The 13,115-nt window shown below is 39.1% G+C and overlaps 1 protein-coding gene across 2 annotated transcripts in view; it reads left to right on the forward strand.

Annotated features, from left to right (window-relative positions):
- The window catches only part of PCYT1B (phosphate cytidylyltransferase 1B, choline), a 105,842-nt gene that overhangs the window by 81,812 nt on the left and 10,915 nt on the right, over positions 1-13,115 (forward strand). For both annotated transcript variants that reach the window (XM_072615239.1, XM_072615238.1), the window contains exons 6-7: positions 427-569; positions 7,742-7,930. In XM_072615239.1, the coding sequence (XP_072471340.1) occupies positions 427-569; positions 7,742-7,930 (332 nt within the window). The remainder of the gene's footprint in view (positions 1-426; positions 570-7,741; positions 7,931-13,115) is intronic.

Here is a 13,115-nt window from a genome sequence, read left to right on the forward strand (position 1 = left end):
CACCCAAATCATCAATGCCTTATTAATGAGTTTGGTAAAATGTGTTTCCCCTGTTAACGGCTGTGCGTATACGCAAATATAGAGTATAGTCCTTCATCACTGTATAGACTGTCTGTACTGCTATTACTTCCTGTGTTTTTCTGGCTGTACTTAGTCTCATGGGCAATCAATCTAAAGGCACCTATGGGTAATATAACTGCAGAGCAAAATAAACTTTTTATATGAAGGGGAAGTAATCTAGCACCCCACTGTTATGTCCCCGATTTCAGACTCCAAGTAAATAACACTAGATTCCCGGTTCCCATTTGATAAAAATGGAATGCTGAGTCTCTCTGGGGAAGAAATTACAAAGTCAGCAAACAAATGGAGATAAATGGTGAAAACCGAGGTGAATCTACTTCTTTTCTTCTTTTCTACTTTGACCAGGAATGTTTGTCCCAACTCAGAGAACAGAAGGCATCTCCACATCGGATATCATCACCAGAATTGTCCGTGACTACGATGTTTATGCCCGCCGTAACCTCCAAAGAGGGTACACAGCCAAGGAGTTGAATGTTAGTTTTATAAATGTAAGTACATTTACCGCTTCCCTCTTTGAACAAGGTTTGATGACAAGCGTCACTTCCTAGGAGAGACATTTCCCATTTCCTGCCTCTCCTCTATTTATAGCTCCTATATTGACTGTGGCGAAGGGTTTCTTTTAGACATCCCCGCTGATGTGACTTTTTCTTTAATCGCAGATATTTCTGACTTTAGTGAAGACAGAATCCTCTTTCTTGATTTAATTTTTCAAGGTCAGGAAATTGTTCATTCACCTCAAATGCCTTTTCCATAGTTAATTTAAACAATCAGTTCAATAGTATCTAAAATCCTAAGTTTCATTTGTGTTTCTGCCGTGTTGTTCCCATAGAACCGCTTCCATTAGCTTAATAAAACAGCAATTGTTCAATAAGTGATAACATGACTAAAACAAGGTGTTAAAAAAATGGTAGCCTAGAATCCTACCAGAGGTGCTAGAAGGTCTAAAGTGCTATATTTGCCAGGGCTTGGAAGACCATTAGAACAAGAAATCCATACCCAGTTTCAATCTTGAAAAAACAAAATCTAGAGGCCAAAAATTTTAGGGAGAGGGGTTGTCTAGAAAACTACAATTATTTGCAGTTATAATGATCTCATAGCATACACAATTGATCACTGGTCCCTTCAAAACAGAAGCGATGGTTAATGGGAGTGGTATTGATTACTGCTTGCTTTATAATAGAATGACCTCACCCTCAGGACAATCAAGGAAGGAGAGCTGGCTGCCCCAGAGAACAATATTCTCTCTGGTCATGCCTCTGCAAAGGGGGTGTGTATGTTTCAGTCAAGAGATTGGCGGAAGCTTTTTTGGAGCATCAGACAAATAAAAGGAACCCCAAGTATGTTATTTAAAAAAAACTGAATTCAATTGAAACTATAGGTGTAGGTAGAGACAAACTCACTCCAAAGCTTGTTGCTAAGTCTTCTGTGATAATAAGCCACAAAAAAGAAGCCAGAGGCAAATACAGCCCAAGCCTAGTGTTTATGTGTCTGTACAATACAAGCTAGATCCTTCTGTCTCAGGAGACGTTCAAGTGGCCACTGGATATGAGAGTCTTTATTGTGTTTCTGTTATATCCCAGGGTACTTCCAGTGATAGATTGGGTAGAATCATACTTGGAAGCAGGAAGACTTGGGTTAAAATCTTATCTTAGATACTTACTAGTTGTTTACCTTGGAAAGTAATTCAAGCTCTTTTGCCTCAGCTTCCCCAGCTGTAAAATTAGGGAGTTGGACTCAATCAATCATCAAGCTCAGAAAAATACATCACCAGAAGACTGGTGAATTTTTTGGCCACAGCTACTCACAAAGATTATCTGACAAGCAGGGGTCCATAACTTGGGGTCCACAAATGACCAAGAAACCTGCAAAATAGATTTCAGAGATCTGTGAATGTGGATGAGAAAAAAATCACATCTTTATTTTCACTAACCTCTAACTAAAATCACTTATCACTTTTTAAATTATGAATTAAAAAATATTCTTTTTGCTTATAATTAATTTACTTGTTTTTTGTTTTTAACAGTCACTTCCATAAGTTTTAAATTTTCTCCCCCTTCCTTCCCTCTTTCTCCCTAAGATGACATGTAATCTTATATGGGTTCTATACATACATTCTTATTAAACACATTTTCACATTAGTCATGTTGCATAGAAGAAATAAAATGAATGGAAGAAACCATGGGAAAAAAAACAAAATAAAACATAACAAAAGACAAAACAGCCTGCTTTATTCTGTGTTCGAACTCTATAGTTCTTTCTCTGGATGTGGATGGCATTTTGCATTATGAGTCCTTTGGAAATGTTTTAGGTCCTTGTATTGCTGTGAAGGGCTAACTTTATCAGATACAGTCTTTGCACACTGTGGTTCTTATTTATAATGTTCTCCTGGTTCCCTTCATTTCACTCAGCATCAGTTCATATAAATCTTCCCTGGTTTCTCTGAGGTCCTTTTGTTCATCATCACATTCATCTGCCACAGCTTGTTCAAACATTCCCCAATTGATGGGCATCCCCTCAACTTCCAGTTTGGGGCCACCACAAAGAGTGCTACTATAAATATTTTTGTGCATGTGGGTCCTTTTCCCATTTTTATGATCTCTTTGCAATACAGCCCTAGAAGTGATATTGCTGGGTCAAAGGCTATGCACATTTTTGTAGCCTTTTGGGCATAGTTTCAAATTGCTTTCCAGAATGGTTGGATCAGCTCACAGCTCCACCAACAATGAATTAGTGCTCCAACTCTCCCACATTTTCTCCAACATTTATCATCTTCCTGTTTTGTCATGTTAGCCAATCTGATAGGTGTGATGTGGTACCTTGGAGTTGTTTTGATTTGCATCTCTCTAATCATTAGTGATTTAGAGAATTTTTTCATATGATTATAGATAGTTTTAATTTCTTCTTCTGAAAACTGCCTGTTCATATCCTTTGACCATTTATCAATTGGGGAATGACTTGTATTCTTGTAAATTTGACTCAGTTCTCTATATATTTTAGAAATGAGGCCTTTATCACAGATACTAGTTGTAAAGATTCTTTCCCAGTTTTCTACTTCCCTCCTAATCTTGGTTGCATTGGCTTTGTTTGTGCAAAAACTTTTGAATTTAATGTAATCAAGATTATTCATTTTGCATTTCATAATGCTATCAAAAAACATTATTCTAAGAAGGGGTTCATAGTCTTCACCAGACTGCCAAATGGTTCCATGACACAAAAAAAGTTAAGATGGAGTCAGGAGAGGGAGAATGCACAAGAAGAAACACTTAATCAGCACCTACTATGTGCCAAGCTCTGAGCTCAGAGCTTAGGACAGAAGAATAAAGAAACACTCACAAAGCACTTACACTAATGGGGGAGAGAATGGGCAAATATATAAGTAAAAAATATACAAGCATAAATATTTTATACATAAGTAAAAATATATAAGTGAAAACAGCATAATTATTAAGAGACTAAAACCAAACTTAAACACAAGATAGTTAGAGAAGGAGCCACCAGCAGTTGCAATGATCAGCAAAATCTTCGTGCAGTAGGTGGTAATTGAGTTGTGTCTGAAAGGAAAAGAGACACTCTGGGGGGGGGGGGGGGGCGTTAAGGAGGGATTGCCTTCAAGGAATGTGGGATGGCTGATAGAAAAGCCATGGAGAAAACAGGTAAAGTGAGGAACAGAGAGCTGGACCTTGACTGATTCCCAGAGTATGGAAAAGTGATTCATGTCCCCTTGGACATGCTAGAAGGGCAGCTTGGTGGCAGAGTGGATAGAGTGCTGGGCCTGAAGTCAGGAAGGTTTATCTTTCTGAGTTGAAATCTAGCCTCTGACTAGTTGTGTGACCCTGGGCAAGCTATTTAACCCTGTTTACCTCAGTTTCCTCATCTATAAAATAAGGTGGAAAAGAAAATGGCAAGGCACTCCAGTACTTTTCAAAGAAAACCCCCAAGTGGGGTCATGAAGAGGCAGACATGACTGAAAAATGACCAAATAACAACAATGGAAATATTGGAAAAATAGGTTGTATAGGGTTTTAGAAATTAAGCAGAGGATTTTATATTTCATTGCAGAGGCAATGGGACCAACTGGAACTGATTGAGTAGGGGATGAGATGGTCACATATTTGCTTAAGGGAAATCACTTTGGTGGCAGTTTGTAGGATATGAGTGACGGTCACCTAGAGGAAGGATCAGCAATTAGAAGACTGTCAGTAATTTAGATTTGGAGAAGGGAGAGCCTGAACTAAGATGGCTGCTCTTTGACCAGAAAGAAGGGGTCAGAAGGGAGAGATGTGATGGTAGACATGGCAAGATTTGGAAACTGATCAAATGGTGAAATGAAAGAGAATGAGGAACTGGGGATAATTCCAAGGTTACAAAATTGGAAGACTAGAAGAATGGAGAGAAAGAGACTCACTTTTCAGCACAGTACAAAAATGTGAGGCATTTCTTTATAGTTTATAAACTACAGTTTATAGTTTAAATTATATTTTCTTAGCTAAATAAGGAATGAGGTCCCTTTCAGGTCTAGGTTGAGGATCCTCTGATTCAAGGAAATGACTTTATAAAAAGTACTTCCAAAAGGAGAATCTTGGGATAGCCAAAATGCTCCAAGATCTAGTATCTCGCCAATAACCCAGATACTCCAAGTAGTTTTTGACAGAATTATCCACATTTGTGTTATTGTCTTCATTTTGTAGATGAGGAAATTGACGTTCAGAGACATGAAGTAACTTTGCTCATGTCCACAAAGCGAGTAAATGTCTGAAGCAGGATTTGAATCCAGTTCCACTGCCTCTAGTGGTTCTCCAAGTTAGGTGCAGAGACCTCTAGGGATCTCTGAGACCTTTTCTGGCAGTTTTTGGGGTCAAAATGTTATGTGTGTGTATACATATATATATGTATATGCATGTATGTATAAATATGTACATATACATGTATATAAAACAATACTAAGACATTATTTGTCTATTAAAATGCGCCTCCCTTTTCCAGTTACATATCTGTGTGAGGCCAGATTTTCTTTATATACTTCAGCTAAAACAACATTGCAACAGGAAGAAGCAGAAATGGAGAATCCAGTTGTCTTCTTTTAATCCAAACATGAAAGAGATTTGTAAAAATGTATAAAACAACGCCCTCTTCTTATTCAATTTTCTTTTGGAAAATATAATTGTTTTCACTTACGTTAGCATGCAATAGGTTCATTATTATGATTTTAAATGAATTAATGCATTTTAAAAAGGCATCAGTTTTAATTTCTAATAGGATAAATAGTGACAGAATCCATCTAAACGAGCTCTTTGGCATCCTCAATAATTTTTAAGACTGAAAATGGTTCCTGAGTCCAAGAAGTTTGAGGACTTCTTCTCTGATAATCCTTATATTACACCATGACTTTGCTGAATACCACAATTTCTATGTCCACCATAACAAAATAATTCACCTAACCTCTCTAAGGTCATTGTAACAGAAGCTGATATGCTTTCAATAGAAACAGCATGGTTTAACACTGTGACTTTCCCCATCAAGGTTTAGAGATATCTTTAATAACAAATTGAACTATAATTTTGGGGGAGTTTTGTGGAAGCCACAGACGACATGTGAAGGTCACCAGACAACACGGAAAAAGTTAAGAAACTCAGAAATGCATAAAATCTATGTATAGTATTATATAATATTAATATATTTTATCTTTTAATACCATAAATATCCACAATTTCTTTCCTCTGGTCTGAAGGGAAGGCCAAAAAGTTTTACATGGATTTTCCAGATCACAGAGGTATTGTGCCCCTGACCCTGTGATGTAAGGGATAACTGTACGCAGAGGGTCAGCCTTGGAGTCAGAGAGATCTGAGTTCAAATCTTGCCTCTGATGCATACTTACTGCGTGATCTCTAAGCAAGCCAGTCTCATGGTGTCTCAGACAAATCTCTAAAACTAATAAAGTTATAGATAATTTTCCGAGCTGTACAATGAAATCATAGTTCTACACCAAAATAAATGCAAAATGAATGCATAAATACAACAAAGCTACATAATCTGGGCATTAGAGAGCGGTGGTTGGAGAAATTTCCTCAGTAGGCCTCTGCTCATGAAAAGAGTAAGTCAATGCCTTGGAGTTCTCCCTTAAGAAGTAATACTTACAAAAAGAGAATTGAAATCTGTTCTGTCTTCTTCTCACATATTTCAATAGGCCAATAATCTTCAGGGTTTTCCCACAGGCACTATTTTACCAGGGTAATAAAAACTCAACACATGGTCAAGTTGAGTCAAGTCAATGAGCATTTATGAAGTCCCTACTATGTGCCAGGTACTGTGCTAAGCACTGGGGATATAAAGAAATAATTTTAAAAAACCCAAGCCACAAAACAAAACAGTCAATGTTTTCAAGGAGATCAAAGTCTATGGGGAAGAGACGCAAAGAACTATGCACCAAGTGACACACAAGGTAAACTAGAGGCAATCTGAAAGGGGAAAGCACTAAAATTAAGGAAGGCTGAAAAAGGTTTCTTGCATAAGGTGGGACTTTTGCTGAGACTTAAAGGAAGCCAAGGAAGCTAGGAGATGAGGAAATGGGGGGAGACACTTTGCAGGCAGTGGGATACAGCAAGTGAAAATGCTTGGAATTTGGAGATGGACTGTTTTGTGTCAGGAACATTCAGGAGGCCAATTTCACTGGATCACAGAGTATGTGGAGAGGAATAAGGTAGGAGACAAAGGTAGGGATGGCTTTAAAAGCTAAACAGGGTTTTATATTTGATCTTGGAGGTGCTAGGAAGCCACTAGAGTTTATTAGATGACATGTATGGGTGTATATGATATGATTAGACTTGCATTTTAGGAAGCTCACTTTGACAGATGAGTGAATCTTTTCAAGGTCAGGAATACATGAGAATATTGTAAGATACATATGTTGTATATATGCATTATTTATCCTTCCCCTAAAGACCTACTCCAAAATCTCATCACAGCGTGGAAGTATCTCTAGATTCCTTAAGGTACACATTCCGCCAAGCTAGAAAGGCACTAGTATGGGCCTGGTGATGTCTGCTTTCTGTCATCTCAAGATTTTCTATGCTTAAGTTCAGAAATGTTCATCACCAGAAGCCTGGCCAACAAAAGAAGCATTTTTTTGGCCACAGCAACACTCAAAAGATTACCTTTTAAGTTATAAAAACAGCTCTTACTCTTGTGGCAGTCAGGTGAAATCTATTGTCAGGTCCCTTCTCAGAACAGTGTTTTTAAAGGCATAAAATAAAAAATCTAGCATTATGAAAGAAACCAATTATGTTGAGACCCAATTATCAGGTTATTTTTTTTTAAAACAAGTTCATGGACCTCAGGTTAAGAACTCCTTTTAGAGAGAGAATCAGAAAAGGCAGGACTCACACCTGGGAAATAATCATGATCCTTGAAGTGTAATGGTGGAAGTAATAACTCACATTTTTCTAGTGCCCTAAGGCTTCCAAAACATACTCCTCATGACAACCCTGTGAATCAGGTAGCATCAATATTATTGTGCCTGTTTTACAGATGGGGAAACTGAGGCTTAGTAAGGTTAAATGACTTGTGTAAATCAGTAAAAATTAGATTTGGTATTTGTCTCTGTAAAGTACCACCACACCCAGGATTGGATAGATATTGGATTAATCGCTATACTTTTCACCAGGAGAAGAAGTACCGTTTCCAGAACCAAGTAGACAAAATGAAGGAGAAAGTCAAGAATGTAGAGGAAAAATCAAAAGAGTTTGTCTATAAGGTGGAAGAAAAGAGCCATGATTTGATTCAGAAGTGGGAAGAGAAGTCTCGAGAGTTTATTGGCAACTTTCTAGAACTCTTTGGACCAGATGGAGCTTGGGTGAGTAATCGCTCCACTGGGGTCATGTGTCACAATTGTTCCCTTCTCCTTGGCTGTACACCTAGTGTGGTAGCAGCAACATCGCCATGTAGACAAGGTCAGTTTTTATTTTTTCCTTAAAAGGTAAGGAAGGTGTCCTTGAGACTTGATTGGTTCAGGAGTTAAGGTTGCACACATTGGTATGGCTTTCCAGTTGCTTGCAGCATAAAAGTTCAGCCTTCTAAGAGTTAGTGGCTTTCAGATTCAGCAGCTGTCCACTGCCATACAGGTCACCATACCAAACAAACCTTGCGGACCGCACATGTTTCTTTACAGAAACAAGGTGAGGTAGGAGAGGTTGTTGTTGTGTTCATCCTTCATTGCCAAAGCAGACCATGCCATTAGAGAACTGATGACATGACTTGCACTTGACTTTGTTTTGAGTGAGGGAGGGCTGTGCCAGGAGGTACATTTACCTGAACCAGTGCTGTACACTTGCTGATGGTTTAGGAAGTCTCCTTTTATTTACTTTTGCCTTAATAAGGACCTTGTTTCATCCTAATCTATCACCTGAAGCACCCAAATAGCCCAAACCAAGCCAAACCTACACCACATGACCTCTGCATTGGAAATCAGTTTTTGTTTCATTTTTGCACATCAGAGCAAGGCTTAGGATTCATCCATAAAGAGAACATGAACACCGTTGGCTACCAGTGCCCTCATTGTGAGACTGGCATTTTGTACATGTCAATGAGAGTAGGAAGGTACTGGGGTACCCAGAAAAGGGCAACTCAGCCCTGGTAATAACAAGTGGGATGGCTCTTCAGGAAAACATTTTGGCATACCCTCAGATGTTGAGAAGCAACTGCTTTGGCTCATTTTTATTGTCAATCCATCAACAAGCCTGATTTATGAAGTCCCTACTATATGCCAGGCACTGAGTTCAGCACTTGGGAATACACAGAAGGGTCAAAAGCAGTTCCTGCTCTCAAGGAGGTCACAAACTAATGAGGGAAACAACATGTAAATACCAATTTACAAACCACATATACACAAGATAGGTTTGAGATAACCTTTGAGAGAAGGGTCTAAGACTAAGGAACAATGAGAAAAGGCTTTTTAATATTTAGTTTTAGTTTTCAACATTCATTTTCACAAAATTTTGAGTTCCAAATTTTCTCCCCATCTCTCCCCTGCCCCCCACCCTAAAGCACCATGCATTCTGGTTACCCTTTCCCCTCAATCTGCCCTCCCTTCTATCACACCCCTCCCTTCTCTTATCCCCATCTTCTCTCTTTTCTTGTAGGGCAAGATAGATTTCTATACTCCATTACCTGTATTTCTTATTTCCCAGTTGCATGCAAAAACAATTCTCAACATTTGTTCCTAAAACTTTGAGTTCCAAATTCTCTTCCTTTTTCCCTCCCCACTCATCCCCACTGAAAAGGTAAGCAATTCTATATAGGCTGTGTATGCGTAGTTTTGCAAAAGACTTCCATAATAGTCATGTTGTATAAGACTAACTATATTTCCCCCATCCTATCCTGCCCCCCATTTATTCTACTCTCTCTTGTGACCTTGTCTCTCCCCAAAAGTGTTACCTCTAATTACTCCCTCCATTCATTTGCCCTCCCTTCTATCATCCCCCAACTCGACCTATCCCCTTCTCCACTACTTTCCTGTAGTATAAGATAGATTTTCATACCAAATTGAACGTACATGTTATTCCCTCCTTAAGACAAATGTGATGAGAGTAAGCTTTTTCCCTCTCACCTCCCTCCTTTTTCCCTCCATTGAAAAAGTTTTTTCTTGCCTCTTTTAGAGAGATAATTTTCCCCATTCCTTTCACCCTTTTTCCTCCCAATATATTCCTCTCTCACCCTTTAATTTTATTTTTTTAGATATCATCCCTTCCTATTCAACTCACCTTGTGCCCTCTGTCTATATGTGTGTGTGTGTGTGTGTGTATAATCCCTCCAACTACCCAAATACTGAGAAAAGTTTCAAGAGTTGCAAATATTATCTTTCTATGTAGAAATGTAAACAGTTCAACTTTAGTAAGTCCCTTATGATTTTCTTTCCTGTTTGCCTTTTCATGCTTCTCTTGATTCTTGAGTTTGAAAGTCAAATTTTCTATTCAGCTCTGGTCTTTTCATCAAGAATGCTTGAAAGTTCTCTATTTCATTGAATGACCATTTTTTCCCCTTATACTCAGTTTTGCTGGGTAGGTGATTCTTGGTTTTAATCCTAGTTCCTTTGACTTCTGGAATATCATATTCCAAGCCCTTTGATTCCTTAATGTAGAAGCTGCTACATCTTGTGTTATCCTGATTGTATTTCCACAATACTTGAATTGTTTCTTTCTAGCTGCTTGCAATATTTTCTCCTTGACCAGGACACTCTGGAATTTGACCACAATATTCCTAGGAGTTTCTCTTTTCAGATCTCTTTCGGGAGGTGATTGGTGGATTCTTTCAATATTTATTTTACCCTCTGGTTCTAGAATATCAGAGCAGTTTTCCTTGATAATTTCATGAAAGATGATGACTAGGCTCTTTTTTTGATCATGGCTTTCAGGTAGTTCCATAATTTCTAAATTGTGTCTCCTGGATCTATTTTCCAGGTCAGTTGTTTTTCCAATGAGATATTTCACATTATCTTCTATTTTTTCATTCTTTTGGTTTTGTTTTGTAATTTCTTGGTTTCTCATAATGTCATTAGCTTCCATCTGCTCCATTCTAATTTTTAAAGAACTGTTTTCTTCAGTGAACTTTTGAACTTCCTTTTCAATTTTGGCTAATTCTGCTTTTTAAACCATTCTTCTCCTCATTGGCCTTTTGGACCTCTTTTGCCAATTTCTGAAGATTTTATTTTCTTCAACATTTTTTTGGGTGTCCTTTAGCAAGCTGTTGACTTGCTTTTCATGATTTTCTTGCATCACTCTCATTTCTCTTCCCAATTTTTTCTCCACCTCTCTTACTTTATTTTCAAAAATTATTTTGAGCTCTTCCATGGCCTGAGACCATTGTATATTTATTTTGGAGGTTTGGGATGCAGAAGCCTTGACTTTTATGTCTTTCTCTGATGGTATGCATTGTTCTTCCTCATCCAAAAGGATAGAAGAAGATATCTGTTCACCAAGAAAGTAGCCTTCTATAGTCTTATTTTTTTTTCCTTTTTTGGGCATTTTCCCAACCAGTTACTTGACTTTTGAGTCCTTTGTCAAAAGGAGGGTCTACTCTGGGGACCTGTCAGTTCTCAGCTCCTCCAAGGTGGCACAATCAAAGGAGAGGAGTTTACTTCTCTCCTGGCCTGCACTCTGGTCCAGGAGCTACCATAAGCTTTTCTGCCCAAGATCTGCAAGAATTCCCTCTCCAGAGCCTCCACCAGCTCTACCATGCCAGCCAGCACTCCTCCTCACCCCAGGTCTGCCACTCAGGGCTGAGACCCAGATCAGTTGCTCAATTCCCCCAGGGTCTTTAAGCCAAGGTCTCCAAAAATGGATGCTTCCACTGCAATGACTGTTGCTGGCAGGGCCAGACCACGTTCCCTTCTCACTCAGGTGAAAGAGCTTTCTCACTGACCCCCAAAGCTGTCTTTGGCATTTGTGGGTTGAGCAGTCTTGGAACTGCTGCTATCAGTGGCACCCTGAAGACTGTTCCAGTCCCATCTGCACCATGCCATGCAGCTAAGGCTGGGCTGGGCTCCATGGGCTGCATTCTGTTCCAAGACTGGTGTCATAGACTTTTCTTGTTGGCCCTCCAGGATGTCTTGGACTGGAAATCTCTTTCACTTTGTTGTTTTGTGGCTTCTGCTGGTCTAGAATTTGTTTAGAGTCATTTTTTACAGGTATTTTATGGACTATGGTGGGGGGAAGCTTCTACAGGTCTGTCCTTCTACTCCACCATCTTCAGAAAAGGCTTTTGAAGAAAATAGGACTTTAGTTGAGACTTGAAGAAACATAGCGGATTAGGAGCTGGAGAAGAGTAGGAAAAGACTTGAATGCTTGGGAGATGACCCATGAAAATGTATGGAATTGGAAAATGGATTGTTATGTGCAAGGAACAGCAAAGAGGCTGGTATCATTGATCACAGAGTACCTGGAGGGGGAATAAAGTCCAGGAAGACAGGAAAGTTTGGAAGGGGTCAGGTTATGGAGGGCCAAACAAAATTTTCTTTCTAATTGTAGAGGTAAGAGGGAGTCATTGGAGTTTTAGACCTAACTTTAAGGATAATACATTTGACAGTTGAGTGGGGGATGGACTGGAGTGGACTTGAGGAAAGGAGACCAACTAGCAGATTTTTTTAGTAGTTCAGGAGTAAGGTGATGAGTACTTGAACCCTGGTGGTGGCACATATACAAGAGATGCTATAAAAGTGGAAAAGACTGGACTTGACAACTGGCTAGATATGGGAGGGGAAAGAAAGTGAGGGGTTGAGAATACCTAGGTTAAGAACCTGAGTAACTGAGGGAAAGGTACCCTCTACTGTAATGAGGAAGTTAGGAAGAAAGGATGGGAGTTTAGGAGAGACAATGATTAGTTTAGTTTTGGTAATGTTGAGTTTGCGATGTCTATGGGACAACAAGTTTGAGATATCCAATAAGCAACTGGAGATATAAGACTGGAGGTCCAGAGCAAGATTGGAGCTGGATAAATAGATCTGAGAACATCTGCATAAATATGATAACTGAACTCATGAGAAGTAATGAGCTTACAGCTATCTACTGGTAGATTATAGGAATGGTAAATAGATGGGATGCTGCCCTGGAGTTATGATATCCTGTCTCTGACTGTCCCACCCTCACTTTGGGCATCGTAGGATACTCAAAAGAACTGAAAGTTTGAACCACTGGCATGGTACCAAACCCCAAGGTTTGTACCTTGGTTGTACCCCAAGGTACAACATGTAAGCAGGAGATCCCTTTCTTGCATCTTCCCCACCACATACTTTGGGTAATGACCAGAAAAGAGGAAAAGGACATGTTTAGAAACCATCTTATATTCCCCTTTTTGTCCCCAGAGACCTCAAGAAAATACCTCTATCTCTGGAGAAAATGGCAGGTATTAGCAGCAGAATTGATGAGAACTGTTTGCAAAGGTACTTTTTGTGCAACATGAGTTGACTTTTAAGAGAAAAGGAGGCAGTCCTATTTGATTTCCAGCCTCTTTGTCACCTTGCATTTCCTATTATGGCACATTAAGTC

Source organism: Notamacropus eugenii, chromosome 5 (genome assembly GCF_028372415.1).
Source record: "Notamacropus eugenii isolate mMacEug1 chromosome 5, mMacEug1.pri_v2, whole genome shotgun sequence".
Taxonomy (NCBI): Eukaryota; Metazoa; Chordata; class Mammalia; order Diprotodontia; family Macropodidae; genus Notamacropus; species Notamacropus eugenii.